Below are 20,450 nucleotides of genomic sequence, written 5' to 3'. Positions count from 1 at the left end.
ATACATATAAAAATACATTTTTTTATAAATAGGTTTTTTTATAAAAAAACGTTTTTTGGAAAAGATTCAATGACCCAAAGTTTGTTGGCTTTTAGTCTTGAAATTTGGCTAAAATTTAAATTTATAAGCTTATAATATCTCAAAAAGAATATGTAATTAAGATTTTACATTCATTTTAAAGTCGTGCGATAAAAACACTATATATCAGATCCAAAATATATTAAAAATTCAAAAATATCATTGCATATAACCAGTGTAATCGATAACAGCATGAAAACTTAATCGTTTTTATTGAGTTTGTATTTATAACATCTGGTAGCACTCAGTTGCTAAAAAATAAACAAAAGAAAAACAAAGCAAATTTCATAAGATGCTTACATTTACACAGATACAGGCACATATGTTGTTATTAAAACATGTATTAACTGTCAAACTGCATAGAATAAAAAACAATCTCATATATAACCAAATGTCAGATTACACTCAAAACAAACTAATTAATGTGTCCCTAAAGTCATCTTTTTAATAACGCCTTGGACAAAACCAAACGCGCTTTAATTTTTGTTTATTTCATTTCAAACTATTTTTTTTTGTAATTTGATGTTAGTAAACTTGATAAGAATTTCAATAAGAAAAAATGAATAATTCTTCACAATATGGAGATCGAAAACAACGCTATAAATTGCTATTGGATGAATCCAATCAACTGCGTAAGTATAAAATTTGGAATGATTGTTAAGACAATATAAACAACTTTATGTTTCCATTAATAGAACAAGGCATTGGACATCAATTGCCCAGTGAAACATGTCGGGCGGTTCAGAATATTGTTCAAAATTGTGATAACATTCATAAAGAGACTCCGATTACGGAGAAGGTGGAAAATACTAGTGAAATTGTTATGGATGCCCAGCTAATGAAAAGTGTCCATGAGTCTGTATCGAAATTATTGCTGGCAAATTCGGAATTTAATGATGGCATGTATAGTAATGCAATAGTAAGTAGATAAGAACCTGTTTTTACTTTCTGTTACAGATTTTTTGTTAAATGTGTAGAATGTATCATTCTAACGACTTAGGGAAAATAGTCACATTACAAATGGAAACAGCTAGACATTTGATATAAGAGTTAATCTAATCTTCTGTATGATGTTATAACAGTATAAAACTACAATCATCTAGTCGAGGATTCAGCATGTCCAGGTCTTCTTCCATAGACTGCAGGTTCCCAAATTAAAAAATCTTGAATGTATAATTTTAAAAACATTCAAAATAAAAACAAATTGAAATAATATTGGTCGAAAATTAATAACAATCCTTAATGAAAACAAAAATAGTGCGTGAAAATATTATATACTTAACATTTAATGAATTTCTCTCTTCCTAGAATGCCTTAATATCACAAAATGAATCAGACAATTGGCGGGTGATTGCCGAAATCGCTATAACTGTAGCCAAGCCCGCTAACACAAAATCTAGCATGTTGGGTGCCATCGATGTTGAGCCCAAAGAGCGTGTAGTCAAAGAAAAACAACAACGTCGTCGTACCGTACTAACACAAGAAAAACGTCCCGAAACTATAAAACAATTGAAACGTGATGATCGTGGCGCTGAAAAAGTTAATATTATACTTAGACAAGTTAGTGATAAGTTTCGTGAGAATAATCGTGAACCTATACCGTACTATCGTTTAATCATAGATCCACATAATTTTATGAATACAGTGGAAAATGCATTTCAAATTGCGTTTTTGGCTCGCGATGGAAATGTTGCTATCGAAGCTGGAGAAGATGGTTATCCTCAAGTGCGTTTAGCACCAAAGGATGAAATTCAAAGGCATACGGATACATTGCAAGCGATATGTTCCTTAAATATGCAATTGTGTAAGGTGAGTGTTTATAATAATGTTTAAGTGTTTATAATAATGTATGATAAATTTTTTTTTCACAGGAAATGATAGAATTCTACGATATTACGGAACCAATGCTTGATGTACCTGATGATTTGGAAGATAATGACAGTACTCGTTTGAATAATGAAGAAGATGATTAGAAATTTTGCAAAGTTTTTAGTTCCAAAGTATTTTTTAACAAAGTTAATTATTTTTTAACGTAAAATTACAAAACTATAATTTATAATAAATGTTAAGTGTTTTTGATATAAAATATTTTTGTAAAATAAACTAGAAAAGTAAATCACAGAAAACTAAACTTTTGCTAACTTACTGTGCACTTGTTTTAAAACCTATTATAACATTGAAGAACTCGTTTAGTTTTGTTTAGTTTTTTTGTATATTTTAAACTTATAATAATATTGTTTGCTAAATGAAATACATACATGTTTTAAATTTATTTATATATTTTTTTGTTTTATGAAATATTTGTTTATTTTTAATATTTAATTTTAAAAGGCCAATTTTTTAGTTAATTTTAAGCAAAAAACTTCAAACAAAGAAAAAAGCTTAAATAAAAAAAAAATTCAATTGGCATTATTTTATAAATACGCCTACAATTAAATATTTCTTTTGCACAAAAATTATGTGTTGCAAGTACAAAAATATATAGATTTTTTACGTTATACCAACACTCTTGAGTTTATTTTGTTTCGTTATTTTTCTTTAAGTTTAAGTAGAAAACAAATGCTTTTTAAACATTAATATCAAAAAAAGGAAAACAAATTTAACTGAAAAGTAATATTTAACAATTAAATGGCCATAACATAAGAAAGAAAAATAAAAAAATTATAAAGTGCTTAATTTGTATAGAATTTTATTTAAATAGTTTCAGTTGTTCTCTTAAACGTGTATTTATTTCAAATCTTCTTTAACCTTCTTGACCAAAGTCCTCTGTGAATTTACGCAGTTTTATTAAATCATCATCATTCACTGTGGGCTTAGTACGTGATAAAGATTTTAACATATCACGCTAAAAGTAAAAAGGATAATAATGATAATATTAAAAAGATTTATGGGAACTTTAAGTTAAATTACCATGGTTACGGGTGGCTCGAATAGTTTATCACCGGGCACATCCATCCAGGACATTTCTGTGGCACCTTCATCGCCCGGAGAACAGGGTACTAATAAATCATCCACAATTTCATCTTTATTAACCGGTGAAGGACCCGTAACACGCTTTAAAAACAAAATTTTATTAAATTTTTAATAGAAAAAATTTTATTTCGTTTTACTCACTTTGAAATGTGTTGCAGTTTGTACTTTACGTACTGGTTCCATAAGAGCATCACGCACAACAATTGAAATATCGGCGCCAGAATAGCTGCAAAATTATTTAAGTAAAAATTTAAAATTTTTAATAAAAAAATTTTAATTTTTATTAAAATTTTAAATTTCTTATTGAAATTTTAAATTTTTTATTGAAATTTTGAATTTTTTGTAAAATTTTAAATTTTTAGTAAAATTTTTGAATTTTTTAAAAAAATTTAATTTTTGAAAAAATTATTAAATTTTTTTTAATAATTTTAATTCCACAGAAAATCGAAAAACTTACCCTTCCGTTTTGCCAGCCAACTCCTTAAGATCGGCCTCTGTCAAAACATGCGTTGTATTGCCCAAATGTATCTTAAACATAACTAAACGAGCATGAGCTTCTGGCAAGGGTATATAAATACGTTTCTCAAAACGACGACGAATAGCAGAATCCAATACCCAGGGTATATTTGTGGCACCCAATACCAGAATGCCATCCGTATCATTGCCAACACCCTGCATTTGTACCAGAAATTCTGTCTTAATACGACGTACACTGTCGTTCTCATTGTCCGAACGAGCCGAACACATCGAATCGATTTCATCGATAAAGATAATGGATGGTTTATGTTGGCGGGCCAACTCGAAGAGATTCTTAACAAGTTTCTCAGATTCGCCCAGCCATTTTGACATAAGATCCGAACTGGAAACCGAGAAGAATGTGGAATTGTTTGCCTCGGTAGCAACGGCTTTGGCCAAGTAAGATTTACCCGTACCAGGAGGACCGAAAAGCAAAATACCCTTCCAGGGAATGCGTTTGCCGGTAAAGAGATGAGGAAATTTAATGGGTAAAATGACAGCTTCTTTAAGGGCTTCTTTGGCAGCATCCAAACCAGCCACATCGGACCATTTCACTTTGGGCTTTTCAATGACAATGGCGCCCTCCAGTTTACTTTGTAATTTCTTCTTTTCCGGATCTTCACCATCCGAATCACTGTCGCTTTTCTTATCCTTGTCATCTCTGTAAGGAAAAAATGTTTGTATTATGAAATTAAAAATTCCTTTTAAGCATAACTCACTTTGAACTAGATTCACCCTCTTTGACTGGCTTCTTTTTGCCTTTCTTCAAATATTCCTTAAGTTTTTCAGCACGATCCAAATATTGCAGGCATTTGGCTCTTATCGAATCCTTGGCCTTTTCACCCTGAGCTTCATCTATGGAATGTTTTAAACAAGTTTAATAACAAACAAATTTCCAACAACTAAAAAAGGCTTACATTTTATAGCATGTAGAAAATATTCCACACCATGTTCGTAAAGACGCAAAGCCTCTGCATAATTTTTATTACGATCCTCTTCAGTAGCTTTTGTTACTAAATCGATGGCCTTCTGTAAAGTAGTCCCCGATGCCATTATCCACAACTATTGCTATACAAACAAACAAATCAATAAATATGTATTTGCAAATACTCCTACCAAGGAGTAGCAACTCCTTTTCTAATGACATCATTACAAACTAACAAAAGGACGTTTGTTTATTCTATATTAAAATCATTGAAATTAAAGATTTTACACAAACAATTGTATGACTAATGCATTCATCAATTTAGTATATTATTTTTATGTGTATTTATGTTCTGATATTTCATATTGTTTGTGGACACTTCTTCTTTGGTTTATTTTTTCATTAGATTGTTTACCTTTTATTAAAAAACTGGTTGAAGTTGTAAGGCTTATTTTTAAATTAATAATTATTAAAAAGATTAATGATTTTCGATCGATTTCTAATGAATTTTTTTCTACTACAAATCAAGACGTAAAATTTTATCCTCGCACAACAACAACAAATTATAATACGATGATGCGTTCATCGTTTGACGTTTTCTTTCCTTATCTTTGTTTTGTTTTTATTTTTAATGACATTTTGCAGCAGTGCTGTCAATAAACAAAATGATAACGGCGATGTTTATGATTTTTTTAAGTCTGAATTCTTAAGCGACTCAAACGGTAAGTTTTTTAATTGTGTTAGTGAAAAAACTCACATGTATTAGGGTTCTATAGTTGAAAAGTCGACTTTTTAACTTTTTGCATTTTATGAAAAGTCGACATTTCGACTTTTTGCATTTTATGAAAAGTCGACTTTTCGACTTTTAATATTTTATAAATAGTCGACTTTCCGACTTTTTTCGACTTTTCGACTATTTTCGACTTTTGACTTTTTTCGACTATTTTCGACTTTCCGACTTTATTTATAATGTTGCCATTTAACATTATATTATTATTATTATTTATTATTAATAAAAAAATTTTATTTATATTTTTTCTATTTGTTGCAATTTTTTGAGTTTTTTCGACTTCATTCTATTTTTTACTTTTTCCGACTTTTCGACTTTTTTCGACTTTTTCCGACTATTTTCGACTTTTTCCGAATTTTTCTACTTTTTGCGACTTTTTTCGACTTTTTTCGACTGTTTCCGACTTTTTTCGACTTTTATTTACAAAGTCGACTTTTCGACTTTTGTCATAGACGATAGTCGAGTTATTGACTTTTTTGGAACAAAATAGTCGACTTCGACTTTTCGACAAAAAGTTTATTGTTCGATTATTCGAAAGTCGATTTATAGAACCCTAACATGTATATATGCGATGTGAGATTCTTTATTAACAAAATCAAAAAACTTACCGTTTGAGTCAAACAATTTGATGTGTCGCCAAGGCGCTTTCTTTCTTTTTTTAGGAAATAATTTAGAATTGACATTGCAATGCATAAAATGAAATCAGTTAGCTAGTTAATTAAATAACAAAATAGTAGCTACTATTAATATCTAATAAAACTGCACCAACTAAAACTAAACAAAATCGCTAACAAACATTTGTAATACTGGCAACGCTTAATGTTACAGCTGATAATGGCATTACTTCTTCTTGTCCTATCACAAGTCTTTTTCAATTCTCTTCATTTGTTGTAGTTGTAGTAGTGTATCGTAAAAAAATTAACACAGAAAAATAATAAACACCAATGATTAACGGTTTTTTTTCCCTTGTTGAATTCCAACGCTAAACAACTCAAAACAAAAATTGTAAACGGAAGCGGAAAGAAAATTTTAAATAAAACAAATGACAATTAACAACTATTCAGCAAAGATTACTTAGAACATCTAACAAATTACATAATAAACAGTAACAATTACTTATAGAAAGTGGTAAACATTGCTAAATAGTTGCAAAATAGTAAAAACATTTAATTGTTTATTAAAAAATGGAAAACGAAAAAGATTTATATCGTGATACCTTGGTGCGTTATTTAGGTAAATATTTTCCCATAAAATTTCACATCGTTTTCTTTGTTTACATACAACAATTTTTACTTTAAATTTAGGTTATGCCAATGAAGTTGGTGAATCTTTTCGTAATTTAGTTTCGAAAAATGTGGTTAGAGGCAGTTATGTGGTTGCTACCGGTTATGCTGTAGCTGATACTGTTGATAAAACCTATAAAGATTTTAAACAAAGTTCCTCTGTTAGCAGTGCTGGCATAACGGCTGTAGATGTATTCCTTTGGCAAATGTTAGCCTCTGTTTCGATACCTGGTTTTACCATCAACAGGTGAGTAATGTAAAATTAGGGGAATTTTTGATTCTACAAGTAGTTAATTGTTAAATTGTATATAATTATACCCTACACCACTATAGTGGGTGGGTAGTGCTGATGTTTGTAACATTCAAAAATATTGGTTCAATACCACTCTTAAAGAATACCGATCGATTCAGAATCATTTTTTGTGTCGATTAAGACATGTCCGTCCGGCTGGCTGGCTGTCCATGTAAACCTTGTGCGCAAGGTACAGGCCGCAATTTTTAAGATAATTTGATGAAATTTGGACCAATCATGTTTTTTGGCGCAGGAACGAAGCCTATTGAAAAATGGTTGAAATCGGTCCATTATTTTACCTAGCCCCCATACAAGCGTACCTCTCGATTTTTATGCCATAATTACGTCAAATATTTTATTATTTCTCTAAAAATTGGCACAAATAAGTTTTATATAAGTATTAATGACACTGCAGATTTTCGTAAGGATCGGCCATTATTTGACCCTAGCCCCCATACAAACCCCCCTTCAAAAAATGTCTTAAACATCTAAAATTGACTTGTAAACATTTGTATCGCAATGAAACTCAACAAAATTAACTGTTATTTAAAAATATATCCTTTTCCCACATTTACCGAGGATCGGCCCATATTTGACCTATATAAAGCCTCATTTAGAAAATTTTGGAATTATGGTAATATTCAACATAAAAGTTTCTTTATAAAAAATAAAAATTTTAAAAATATACTCATGGTGTAGGTTATTATATGTTCGGCCATGCCCGACTATACTTACCTACTTGTTTTTGTTTAATTTTATTTATTTTTTCATAAATATTTAATTAACGCTTTATTTATACTAAAAAATATTAATTGTGATAATTAACTCATGGGGAAACCACGAATGGGGAAACCACGGGAATTTTTTGAATTTTCCAAAAAAAAATGAAAAAAATGTTCTGTTAAAAAGAAAGATTTTCTATTGAAAAAAAATAAATTTTGACAGATTTTCTGTATATAAAATCAATCTTCTGTTCAGTAAATCGAAAATATAAAACTTATTTTCTCCCTTTCTTTTTACAGAATCACCTATTTCAGCGGACAATTGCTACGTAAAGTTAATGCCAAAAAATCTATTGTGAAATTTCTTCCTGTTGCTATTGGTTTGTCTTCCATACCCTTTATTATACATCCCATTGATCATTTTACCGATTATCTAATGGACAATACTTATCGTAAATTTTTTAAGAAAAATTGAATAAAATTCATAACGAATAGTAAATGAAAATTAAAAAGTACATGTTTTGTACGTACAAATAATTAGCAATAATTTATTTTTAAAAACAATATACTGCTATTGTGGTTTAGTGCAATTTATTTATAAAATATTTGTAAAAATAACAACATTTATTAAGCAATATTTAGTACAAAATTGTATAAACTTTATTTCTAAGTTTAGTCTATAAATAAATAAACATGCCAATCTTAAAAAAAAAAATATTGAAACAATAAAAACAAAGTTCTTCCTAGTGATTCCGTTTAATAGTTCCTAATGCATTGGGTTATAAAATAGAGTAAAATAAACCTAACATTTTTAAAACCCTATAAAAATTTTAACACTGTAATCAAAATATTTTTTATATTTTTTAATTCAATAGGCGGCTTTGAACGACTAACTGTAAACAAAAGTCAAAATTTTATTACAATTTTAATAGAAATTTTTTAAAGCAAATAATATTTTTTTTTAACAAAAATTTACTTAAATAATCGAAAATCCCATAAAGCAAATATAAAATAATGTTCTCTTCATTACGTTTATATAGTTCGTTAACCAGATCGTTAAAGAAATTTAAAACATTTACTAAAATAGACAACATACAACGACGCTATGCCTCTACCGAAGATCCGCGTGTAACGGTATGAAATAGAAAGTGTTTGAAATGTAACGCTTGTTTGGACTAAAATATTTGTTTAATTGTTTAAATTTTAGAAAGGTTTAGTAATTGGTGTTTACCAAAAAGAGGGCGATAAAGATCCTAAATTAACTACAAGTGGTGAGAAATTTGATGATCGGGTGCAGGGCAAAGTTTCAGAATTAGTTAAAGAGTAAGTGTCAAAAAAGTAACATTTTGAAAATATGCGTCATTATTTTTATAAATACTTAGATGTAATATCACGGGCCAATTGGGTAGAGGGAAAGTATTTAATAATATTGATCAAGAATATCGTTCGGTGGCTGTTATCGGTTTAGGACGTGAGGGTGCTGGTTTCAATGAATTGGAAATGATCGATGAAGGAATGGTGGGTAATCTTTGTGAGATGTTTAAAAAGTTGAAAAACTAGAAAATATTTTATAAAGAAATGTTTTGAAAATTTCTTATAAAAAGAGATCATTTTAAATTTCTTTTCTATAAAAAGAAATATAATTAGAAAATGTTCTAAAGAATTCTTCTAAATTTTTCTATAAAAAAAAAGATATTTTTTTAAATTTTTTCGGTAAAAATAATTTTTAAAAAATTTTCATTATAAAAGAATTTTGGGAACAATTTTTTTTTATAAAAATAGAGATTTTCAAACATTTTCTATAAAAAGAGAGAATTTCGAAAACATTCTATATAAGAGAAAAATTTTTAAACATTTTCTTATTAAATAATTAAGGTTTGTTTTCAAAAAATGTCTATTAAAAGTAAATGTTTTTAAAACTTTCTATAAGCAGAGAAATTTTTGAAAATTTTCTATAAAAAAACAAGAAATTTTTGAAAATTTTCTACTTTAGTTTAAAGGAAACATTTAAATGTTTTCATTTTATTTCCGAACACAGGAAAATGCACGTGTTGCTGCCGGTGTTGGAGCACGCACCTTACAATTGCAAGGTTGTTCTGAAGTATTTGTCGATTCTATGGAATATCCAGAACAAGCAGCCGAAGGTAGTGCCTTAGCCATATGGCGTTATAATGATAATAAACAAAAGAAAAACCGAACTCTGGTGCCAAAAGTGGAGCTATACGATTCACCAGATGTAGATGCCTGGACGCGGGGACTTTTCAAAGCAGAGGCACAAAATTTAGCCAGACGTTTAAGTGATGCTCCCGCTAATCAAATGACACCCACCACCTTTGCCCAAGCCACTGTGGATGCTTTATGTCCATGTGGTGTTACGGTTGAAATACGTACCATGGAATGGATTGAACAGCAACATCTTAATTCATTTCTTACAATAGCCAAGGGATCATGTGAACCACCAGTATTATTGGAAATAAGTTATTGTGGTACAGCGCCAGAAGATAAACCAATTTTGTTATTAGGCAAAGGCATGACTTTTAATAGGTAAATATTGAAATGTTATTATGGAATGGAAGAGGGTTTTTAAAATTTCTATTTATTAGTGGAGGTATTTGTTTGCGTCCTTGCAAAAATATGGATGAATATCGTGGTGCTATGGCTGGGGCAGCAGTATGTGTGGCAGCTATACGTGCCGCCGCTGCCTTATCGTTACCCATTAACATTTCAGCTGTTATACCTTTGTGTGAAAATATGCCTTCTGGTATGGCTTGCAAGCCGGGAGATGTTGTTACTTTGCTTAACGGCAGAACATTGGCCATAAGAGTAAGTTTTAGTTGAACTGAAGTTGATTATTATTTAATTGGTTTTCCTTTTACTTTATTTAGGACACTGATAAAGCTGGTGTTGTATTAATGGCAGATCCTTTGTTATATGCTCAAACTACTTATAAACCACGCTTAGTAGTTGATATTGCCACTTTGGGTGAGGGAGTTGTTAAAGGTTTAGGTGGTGGTGCTACGGGTATATTTTCAAATTCTCATTATATTTGGAAACAATTCCAAAAGGCTGGTTCTTTGACCGGAGATCGTATGTGGCGTTTTCCTTTATGGCATTATTACAAAAAATTGGTTACAAGTAATATGAATTTATTAATATTGTTAAAATAATTTGGTTTCAAATTTACTGTATTTTTTTAGATAACATAAGTTTCGATATTAGCAATAATGGTATAGGACCAGCTTCTAGTTGTTTAGGTGCAGCTATTTTACATGTAAGTTGTAGAATTTTTGGAAATGTTTACAATTTTCAAAAATTTATTAAATATTTCTTTTTAATTCATTTCAGGAATTCGTGCCCTGTGTCGATTGGGCTCATTTGGATATACGCGGAGTGGGCATGTTAACACGTTTTGGTACTATACCTTATTTATTAAAAGATCGCATGACTGGCAGACCCACCAGAACTTTAATACAATTTCTATATCAAATGGCTTGTCCAGATGCCCAATCTAAGTAGTTATTAGCTGCAGTTTGTAAACCAATTAATAAAAAATCGAAAAATGCCTGTAAAAACTGGAATGTATGGTGTCGTTTTAGTAAATTGTTCCAGTGTTATGTTGTATTTAATGAGAATATTTTGTGGTCAAAATTTAATTTGTTTTGTAATGTATTTTTTTAACTATATTTTGTGATTTTTATTTGTTTATAACTTGTTACTAAATGCAGCTTTAAATTAAATAAAATGTATTTTAGAAAAATCTTAAAATTCGTAAATATTTGAAAAAATCTTTTATTTCTACTTAAGTGAAACTGGAAAAAAACTATTTAATATTTTTCAAAAATCCTAGAAATCTACTTTAATAGGCTTTGAAATAAACAACTAAGAAATTTGTCAAAATTTTATTTTAATTGAACAAATTTTTTTTTCAAACTTAATTATTTCTTTTTTAATTAAAAAATTTTCTTTAAATAATATAAAATACATAAAACGCTAAATAATGTTTTCGGGGCGTTTAGTTAGTTCCCTAACAAAATCTCTCGAGAGATTTAAAGATATAAGCAAAATTTTTAATACGCGTCACTATGCATCAGCCGAAGATCCCAGAGTAACGGTAAGGAAAATCATAGATCTTAAAGAGCGAATAGATGTTTTTTTCTTAATTTGTATGTTTAGAAAGGACTTGTTATTGGCGTTTTCCAAAAAGAAGGTGATAAAGATCCGAAATTAACTACTAGTGGGGAGAAATTTGATGATCGTGTTCAGGGCAAAGTATCTGAATTGGTTAAAGAGTAAGTGTTTCAGGTGTGGAACAAATGTTTTTTTTTTCTTTAAAATAAATATATTTTACAAATAGATGCAATATCACTGGCCAATTGGGTAAAGGCAAAATATTCAATAATATTGATCAAGAATATCGTTCAGTAGCTGTAATTGGTTTGGGTCGTGAGGGAGCAGGTTTCAATGAATTGGAAATGATAGATGAAGGAATGGTAAGTAAACATATCGATGAATTTTAAAAATTATTAAAGTTTTTGTTATAAAACTTGTTTATTTTAAATTTTGTTATTTCTAAGAGATATAAACAAACTTACCCTAAATTTTCACTACAGGAAAATGCTCGTATAGCGGCTGGTGTAGGAGCACGTACTCTACAATTGCAAGGTTGTTCAGAAGTTTTTGTAGACTCTATGGAATATCCGGAACAAGCCGCCGAAGGTAGTGCCTTAGCTATATGGCGTTATCATGACAATAAATTGAAAAAGAACAGAACTCTGGTGCCTAAATTGGAATTATATGACTCACCAGATGTTGATGCCTGGACGCGGGGACTTTTCAAAGCAGAGGCACAAAATTTAGCCAGACGTTTAAGTGATGCTCCCGCTAATCAAATGACACCGACCACCTTTGCCCAGGCCACGGTGGATGCTTTATGTCCATGTGGTGTAACGGTTGAAATACGTACCATGGAGTGGATTGAACAGCAACATCTTAATTCATTTCTTACCATAGCCAAGGGATCATGTGAACCACCGGTCTTATTGGAAATAAGCTATTGTGGTACCTCGCCAGAGGATAAACCTATTTTATTGTTGGGTAAAGGCATGACATTTAATAGGTAACATTTGCATTTTTATTTGGAAATAGAAAACTTTGTAAAATTATTACGATTTCTTAGTGGTGGTATCTGCTTACGTCCCTGCAAATATATGGATGAATATCGTGGTGCCATGGCTGGGGCAGCAGTATGTGTAGCTGCCATACGTGCAGCTGCCGCCTTGTCCTTGCCCGTTAACATTTCAGCTGTTATACCTTTATGTGAAAATATGCCTTCGGGTATGGCTTGTAAACCGGGAGATGTTGTTACTTTGCTAAATGGCAGAACATTGGCCATAAGAGTAAGTTTTACTTCGCATAAAATGTGCTTTATATTTTAATGGGTTTCCTTTTTGTATATTATTAAGGATACTGATAAAGCTGGAGTGGTGGTAATGGCGGATCCATTACTTTATGCTCAAACTACCTATAAGCCTCGCTTAGTTATTGATGTTGCCACTATGGGTACAGGTGTTGTTAATGGTTTAGGTGGTAGTGCTACAGGTATATTTTCAAATTCTCATTATATTTGGAAACAATTCCAAAAGGCTGGTTCTCTGACCGGAGATCGTATGTGGCGTTTACCCTTATGGAACTATTATAAGAAATTAGTAACAGGTAAAGGTGCTGGAATAGTCAAATCTATCTGATTATTAATTTGTTTTTTATAGAAAATGTAAGTTTTGATATTAGTAATGATGGTGTTGGTCCAGCTTCAAGTTGCTTGGGAGCTGCTATTTTACATGTAAGTTGAAATAATTAAAGAAAATTTTAAAAAACTGGCTAAAAATTTATTTCAAAATAATATTTCAGGAATTTGTACCTTGTGTTGATTGGGCTCATTTAGATATACGCGGTGTGGGCATGTTGACACGCTTTGGCACCATACCTTATTTATTAAGAGATCGCATGACTGGACGTCCCACCAGAACATTAATACAATTTCTATATCAAATGGCTTGTCCGGATGCACAGGCCAAATAGTAAAAATTGATTGGGAAATGAAATGATGTTAAGTGTTACATGTGCTGATGAAAGTAAGGCGCCTTTACAAAATTCTATTTACTTTTATATTTTGTGGTTTTTATTTGTTTATTTTAGTGTATATTTTATATTCCTCGAATATATATTAATTTTGTAAAAAAATCCATGCTTTTTGCTTTAATTGTAGACTATTTTTTAAAAAATTTCCGATTTATTGCTTAAAGATAGTTATAAAAAATATTTTCAATATACAATAGTAAAGTTAATTTTATATAAAATTATAGAAAAAAACACCAAAAACAAAATGCTAATCCACTAAATAAGGGCTATCCAATGCACCCAGACCGGCTGCAACACCGCCCTCATTGGCGGTAGATATTTTAGTACGCAACATATGACCAGCTTGATAATTACAAATGATATTATCAACATCTCCAATAATTACACCAAAAATGCCCAATTCTGATACAACATCTACCACAGGTGGAGGCATAGGTCCACCGGGACGTATCATATAACCTTTGGTAACAGGTGGTTGTATAAGATCCATTAAAATCCAAGCAGAACGTTCTACTCGTGTCATTTTCTATTTTGAATTTAAATTAACACCACTTTATATTTCACTATACTAATAACAACAAAAAATGACTTACCCTTAAAACATCTGGAATATCTAAACCATAAACATTATTACCGCCTCCTTCACGTTGAGGTTTCAAAACAAAACGTTCGGGTTCTTTTAAGGCCATCTCATAGGTTGCATTACCAACATCATTATCTTCCAAAGAGTAGAGACCAGTAAAGATTTTCCCAACTGCCTTAATCTCTTCGGGGTCATTGATGAATCTTTCCAGCATTTCAGGTTCTGCTAATGCCTGTTGCACTTTCTTGGTGCCAGCCAAGTGATAATGTATCGAAGGACATTTAATAGCAGTAGAACATTCCATTAAATAACGTGCATCCCATTCATTTTGTGAGTGATAATGTCCCGGTTCATAACCAGCACGGAAATATATAACAGCTACTTCATAATCTTCTCTGGTGGAATTAAAGTGAGATATTTTTTAAATCTTTATTTCATATTAAGTTTGTTTTTTGTAAACTTACACAATAAGCTCTTTTTTTAAGCTCAATTTTCCATGATCATGGACTTGGGTTAAAGTACGTCTTAATACTTTAATGTGTGGACATTTTTCTCGTATATAAAATTCATGGAATCTCTGAAAATATGATAAAGTTAAAAATAAAATTAAAATAATTTCACTTCGCAAACGATTCCGAAAGAAAAATGATTGTTAATATATAGAAAGGTTCTACAGTCCGATTGAAATCGATACATAAAAATTTAGAAATTTTAAGCATGATTTATTAACACCCAAGTTAAGGTTTAGGTTTATAACTGTATCAAAAAACAGTTAGACAAAATCAAATTTTTAATAAATACATTTTAGAGGTTCGATTTACCTCAATAGCTTTGGATAATATATTGAGAACAAAAATTAATTGCACTTTTAAATATGAAAATAAATAGATAATGCTTACCTGATCGCAAATATTATAAGAAACATCCTCAATAATAAACATAATAACAGCATTTGGATTATTGTAAATCTCCCAAGCACGTATCATGCCATCGCAAATACCAGATAAAGCTTTATTTTCAGGCATCTAAAATTAACCAAAAAAAAAAAAAAACAATTATGATTGTGATTTTCTTTATAAAATAGACAAATTAAACTTACATTCTTTAGCTTCTCATATTGACCCATTTCTCCCAAAACATAGCTATAATAAGAAAAACATTATATATTAGTTAAAAATTAAAGAAAATATATTGCCAAATGCACACAGACAAAACATATATAGAAAAAAATACATTAAAAACGCTTACAAATACCTTTTTTATACATAAATCTAAAATAAATACCATGCAGTAACAGTAAATTTAAAAACAAAATGAAGGGGAAAATTATTCTAGAAGAAAAAAAAAACTAAAAGATGTAGCATATAAACCAATTCTTTTTCGCACAATATCAATGATGCCCAACAAAAATTTTAAACTGTGAACTATAGAATGTAAAGTAAAAAAAATTTTTGAAAGTACCTCTGTAGAGGCAACATGTGTGTGGATATGCCACCAAAACTAGAGGCAATGGTGTTGATTTCAACTTGTTTAATAGCATTTTCTTCAGACGTGTGAGCCAAATAGTCAGAACGTAAGATACCAAGGGATAAGGCCTGTAATTGTACATATAACAAAAAACAAAAAAAAAAGAAACAGAAAACAACGACATGAAAAGAAAATTTTTAATTTAATAAAATATTTGTTAAAAAAATATATTATTGTTAAATTAGTATTAACCGTTGAAGGAATTTTATTTGATTAAATGATAGATGAATTGCATTGGGAGAAGTAACTTGATTTTTTTTTTAAGACGGGTCATTTGAAAAGCAGCTCACTCTAGTTAACAAAATAATATCGTACGTAATTTTGCGAAAAAGAATCCCTGGCCGAACTGTGTGCCATCATTAAAAAAAACGCATCCAAGAAAATATAATTTAAAAAATAAATAAATATTAGTTTTAACGCTATTACAGCATGCATGGAGCTTAGGCTTAAAGCACTATTTACTATTATAATAAATTAAATTCGAAAAAATAATTAAATAATTATGTCTAAGTTAATAAAAAATAATTTAAATAAAAAAATAAGCAATATTTTATAAGAATTAATAAATAAATCTAGAGAAGTTTAAAGAAGGCGAATAACTAAAATAAAAACTTTAATCTGCTTGATAAATAACATCCCTTTATAAACTATTCAAAAGTAGAAAAATACAATTACAATACTACTTTTAATACAGCGACTAAAACTCGAGACCATATTATTCATTTACAAGAAAGTAACATAATTATTATATAATTAGCACCTTTGTATGGCTTTACTGGCTGGTCCTAAATGGCCAAAACCAGACGCTATTGTATTAATTTCAACTTGTTTCCAGCAACAGAAGGCACAGGGTTTTTCACTTTTTACTTTTTTTTCTAAGTCTTTACATCTAGATTCCAACATCAAATCACTTCGCAAAATGCCCAACGATATGCGCTTCATATTTTTTTTAAGTGAATAAAGAAAAATAATAAATAAAAAAATAAAAAAATTATAAAATGCAATTAGGAATAAATGTGGATAAATTATAGTAAATATTTGAATATTGTAAATCGTTTATTGGGAACCAATACAATAGCAATGGAACAAGATTTTGAAGATTGATTTATTATAGTATTAAACTTTTTATATATTATTAATTTAGTTAGATATACATATTTATGTATGTGTTTTAATTTGTTCATTACTAACGCCAATAATGCCGAATATTTTAATTATTTACAATTTTTCATTTACTTCATAATAAAATAATATTATGATTTACTTGAAAATTTCTTTAAGTGACAAAAGTGGCAAACTAATGAAAAAAGGAATACGTATCACTTGAAATTTAGATTCACGACAAATCGAGTCATCAGTAAACTTGTAATACCGATTTATTGAACTTTGTTTAATTGTATCTATCTATCTATCTATCTATCTATCTATCTATCTATCTATCTATCTATATATATATATATATATATATATCTATCTATCTATCTATCTATCTATCTATCTATCTATCTATCTATCTATCTATCTATCTATCTATCTATCTATCTATCTATCTATCTATCTATCTATCTATCTATCTATCTATCTATCTATCTATCTATCTATCAAATGTTTTTAAATGGAAACATTTTAAAATACATTTATTACACAAGAATGTGAGGCAGGCTGACCTTCACCACATGTTTGTATTTACATTGTCAAGGTAACTCACTCTATTAATCTTTTACCTTGGATTTTGTTAGATAATTGCCGAAGCAATATTGTATGAAATGCTTAAGTGATAAGAAAACTATTAATCCAGCAACTTACTTGACCAAAACCATTGGCTAAGACTTTCTTATAAATATTAAATAAATTTCCAGTGAATTCATCAACTTTTATAGTTTCCGCCAAAGTGGTGGTCAAAAATTCTTCATCATGAGCCACATTATGCATAAGACGATTAATAATAACCTGCAAAGCGACAGCCTTTTCAAATTCTTTGCGTGGAAACGAAGAGGGGGTCAATAAGAAGGGAGCAAACTGCAAATATATTAATGCATTAACATTATGTATGAAAAATGCAAAGATTACTCACATTTAATGAATCTGGACTAAAATTAGTTTTAGAACGCATAGCAGCACCATGCATAATAGCCCAATCCTTGGCTTTTTCGGTAACTTCGAGCAATACTGGTTCGGGTATGGGTATAGAAATACATTCTTCTAAAGTAGGATTTTCGGACATTATGATTGCTGCTGTTGTTTTTTTTACAATGTATAATTTTCCAGTTTAAGAGCTAATTTAGTACTTTTATCTTGTCCCGAGCACAGTCACTATCATTAACTGTACAATAACAAAAATATATTTAAAATAGATAAACAAACAACTACATGAATTAGCAATTTTTTTATGATGAAATATGATTACTTTAAAATTTTTGTTTTAATTTTTTATAAAAAAACTTACATGTGTATGTGAGTGTTGTTGTAGGTATTCGCGTGTTTTTATTGTAATTTATTTACACATTTACGTCCAAAATTATTATTTATAAAGTGACGATAGTCACTTTCTTATTATTTAATTTATTAACACTTAGTTGGTTTCTTGTTAAAGGAATGCTTTACTTTAAATTTGGAAGGTTTAGTAGTACCAGAAATATAGTAAAATTTTAATACGAAAGATCTATAAAGTGGCTAGAAATTTGATAAATCTTAGAACGCAAACTTTAAAGTTTTTTTGTGGTTTTTGTTGTTTTCAATCAGATGATTGTGTTTGGTTGCCACATGGTAAAATTAAATTTGTTATTTTTTGTGATAAAAAGGGAAATTTAAAAAAAGTCAAATAATTTAACATTTTTCTAGATATTTATAAACTTTTACTGCGATAGTTTTATACTAAATGTTTTAAACTTTAATCTAAAAAAAAAAAGGTTTGTTTATTTTCATATATTCCAAATTTATCTATTAAAGTGTTGTGAAAATGTTCTGGCAATATTAAAAAACAGGGTGTTATGCTTAATGACAATAAAAACCGTTAGAATTTAAAAATTTTATGTTTACAATATTTGTTACTCATAGAAATATCGATGATTGATCAGAATCCTTTTTAAGAGGAGTAATATATATACCATTTTTACCATATTTGAGACGCTACAACCGCGTTATGTCCTTTGAAACTTAAATTTGTGGACTTTAAAATAAAGGCTTAACCACTGTTAAATACAGCTAAAACTTCAACGAATGATATCTCAGCAAAGTCAAAATATTGCATTAATTTTGAGGCAGATTCGCATTCAACGTTTTTCAATACTTTAGAAAAGTAATCATTGGTCTCAAGGTTAAACATTTAGGGCTAATCCTTAGGTGAAAGATTAGGGATTAAATTAAAATTATTCATTATCGAACAAACGAATTTTTGTCGAAAAAATTTGAAGTCGACTATTTTGTTACAAAAAAGTCAATATCTCGAGAATAAATTGTAAATAAAAGTGGGAAAAAATCAAAGAGTCAGAAAAAGTCAAAAAGATAAAAAAGACGATAAGTCGTAAAAAGTTGAAAAGTCGCAAAAAGTCGATAGTCGTAAAAAGTCGGAAAGTCGAAAAAAGTTGAACAAATTCACAAATCTCTAAAATGGCTAGAATGTTTTTTTATGGTTTTTGTTATTTTTCAATCAGATGATTGTCAAAAAGAAGTCGAAAAAAGTCGATAAGTCAAAAAAAGTCGAAGAGTCAGAAAAAGTCGAAAACTCGAAAAGTCGAAAGTCGAAAAAAGTTGAACAAATTCACAAATCTCTAAAATGGCTAGAATGTTTTTTTTGTGGTTTTTGTTGTTTTTCAATCAGATAATTGTCAAAAAGAAGTCGAAAAAAGTCGATAAGTTAAAAAAAATCGAAGAGTCGAAAAAAGTCGAAAACTCGAAAATGGTAAAAAAAAAGTCAAAAATTGTCTAAAATTTTAAAAAAGTGAAAAAAAGTCCAGAGAGTTAATCATTTTAGGTGAATTTTTCTTAATATGTATCTTAAATTTAAACGACAAAGAGATTTGCCTTAAGAGGGTATATATCGGTATATTGTGGATCGTTTGGCTAGATTGCAATACAATCGAATAAGCAAACATAGATTTATACATATTTTGGTGGGTCTACGACCAATACTTGGATTTGTTACAAACAAAATTATGAAAACAATGTTTAAAATACATGTCAACAGATTGGCTGTGACTGAATGTCCATCCCTGGGGGAAAAAATTCCGATTGATACAGCTGTTGCTGAGTTAACATTCTTTGGACGATTGTTAACACAGCAACAGCTGTATCAATCGGAATTTTTTCCCCCAGGGATGATCATTCAGTCACATCCAATCTTTTACAATCGAGAATCGAATTGTCGTGGTAACGTTAAATTCTTTCTTTAATTGTTTTTTTTTTAACACTTTGACCAAGAAAAACAATCACAATTTTTTGTTAATAATTTTTCAGTTTTTTTTTTATTATACTTCATCAAATTCTCGTATATAGTTACAGAAACATCATTCTGATTGCATTACTAAATATTTGTATTATCTTTTGTTTTTTTTTTTATTTTATTCATAAATCATGATGAATCTTGGTTATATATTTCATTTATGTTTAGTAGCCTGTTGTTGT

The 20,450-nt window shown here is 29.5% G+C and overlaps 6 protein-coding genes across 8 annotated transcripts; 4 read left to right on the top strand and 2 right to left on the bottom strand.

Moving 5' to 3' along the window:
- Positions 1-490: 490 nt before the first annotated feature.
- LOC111685961 (non-structural maintenance of chromosomes element 4 homolog A) lies at positions 491-2,361 on the top strand. The gene is made up of 4 exons (XM_023448239.2): positions 491-710; positions 774-997; positions 1,387-1,887; positions 1,950-2,361. Exons 1-4 carry the CDS (start codon positions 638-640, stop codon positions 2,049-2,051), a joined length of 900 nt encoding a protein of 299 aa, XP_023304007.2. The 5' UTR covers positions 491-637; the 3' UTR covers positions 2,052-2,361.
- Positions 2,362-2,400: 39 nt separating this feature from the next.
- LOC111685960 (vacuolar protein sorting-associated protein 4) lies at positions 2,401-5,083 on the bottom strand. The gene is made up of 7 exons (XM_023448238.2): positions 4,908-5,083; positions 4,485-4,635; positions 4,287-4,422; positions 3,509-4,228; positions 3,193-3,277; positions 2,989-3,132; positions 2,401-2,923 (listed from the first exon to the last, which is right to left on the bottom strand). Exons 2-7 carry the CDS (start codon positions 4,618-4,620, stop codon positions 2,822-2,824), a joined length of 1,323 nt encoding a protein of 440 aa, XP_023304006.2. The 5' UTR covers positions 4,621-4,635; positions 4,908-5,083; the 3' UTR covers positions 2,401-2,821.
- A 1,061-nt stretch (positions 5,084-6,144) lies between these two features.
- LOC111685962 (mitochondrial fission process protein 1) lies at positions 6,145-8,211 on the top strand. The gene is made up of 3 exons (XM_023448240.2): positions 6,145-6,515; positions 6,587-6,812; positions 7,880-8,211. Exons 1-3 carry the CDS (start codon positions 6,467-6,469, stop codon positions 8,052-8,054), a joined length of 450 nt encoding a protein of 149 aa, XP_023304008.1. The 5' UTR covers positions 6,145-6,466; the 3' UTR covers positions 8,055-8,211.
- Positions 8,212-8,500: 289 nt separating this feature from the next.
- Positions 8,501-11,245, top strand: LOC111685964 (cytosol aminopeptidase-like). Its single transcript, XM_023448242.2, has 8 exons — positions 8,501-8,713; positions 8,787-8,902; positions 8,962-9,097; positions 9,618-10,123; positions 10,183-10,402; positions 10,465-10,714; positions 10,777-10,850; positions 10,925-11,245. Exons 1-8 carry the CDS (start codon positions 8,594-8,596, stop codon positions 11,093-11,095), a joined length of 1,593 nt encoding a protein of 530 aa, XP_023304010.1. The 5' UTR covers positions 8,501-8,593; the 3' UTR covers positions 11,096-11,245.
- Positions 11,246-11,482: 237 nt separating this feature from the next.
- Positions 11,483-13,832, top strand: LOC111685965 (cytosol aminopeptidase-like). The gene is made up of 8 exons (XM_023448244.2): positions 11,483-11,690; positions 11,753-11,868; positions 11,934-12,069; positions 12,190-12,695; positions 12,756-12,975; positions 13,042-13,291; positions 13,345-13,418; positions 13,487-13,832. The coding sequence occupies exons 1-8, from the start codon at positions 11,577-11,579 to the stop codon at positions 13,655-13,657; spliced, it is 1,587 nt and encodes a 528-aa protein (XP_023304012.1). The 5' UTR covers positions 11,483-11,576; the 3' UTR covers positions 13,658-13,832.
- A 10-nt stretch (positions 13,833-13,842) lies between these two features.
- LOC111685966 (glutathione synthetase-like) lies at positions 13,843-18,569 on the bottom strand. 3 transcript variants are annotated; one of them, XM_046946562.1, is made up of 9 exons: positions 18,274-18,569; positions 17,902-18,193; positions 17,634-17,846; positions 16,588-16,763; positions 15,400-15,442; positions 15,200-15,325; positions 14,765-14,877; positions 14,311-14,695; positions 13,843-14,243 (listed from the first exon to the last, which is right to left on the bottom strand). In XM_046946562.1, exons 2-9 carry the CDS (start codon positions 18,049-18,051, stop codon positions 13,965-13,967), a joined length of 1,485 nt encoding a protein of 494 aa, XP_046802518.1. In that variant the 5' UTR covers positions 18,052-18,193; positions 18,274-18,569; the 3' UTR covers positions 13,843-13,964. The 3 variants fall into 3 exon arrangements, with proteins under 3 accessions (XP_046802518.1, XP_046802517.1, XP_046802519.1); XM_046946561.1 differs by having other exon boundaries at positions 17,902-18,150; XM_046946563.1 differs by lacking the exon at positions 16,588-16,763 and adding an exon at positions 15,762-15,895 and having other exon boundaries at positions 17,902-18,150.
- Positions 18,570-20,450: the final 1,881 nt, after the last annotated feature.

Source organism: Lucilia cuprina, chromosome 3 (genome assembly GCF_022045245.1).
Source record: "Lucilia cuprina isolate Lc7/37 chromosome 3, ASM2204524v1, whole genome shotgun sequence".
In the NCBI taxonomy this organism is placed as follows: domain Eukaryota; kingdom Metazoa; phylum Arthropoda; class Insecta; order Diptera; family Calliphoridae; genus Lucilia; species Lucilia cuprina.
Note: the sequence above shows the minus strand (reverse complement) of the source record. Positions and strands in the feature narration are given on the sequence as shown.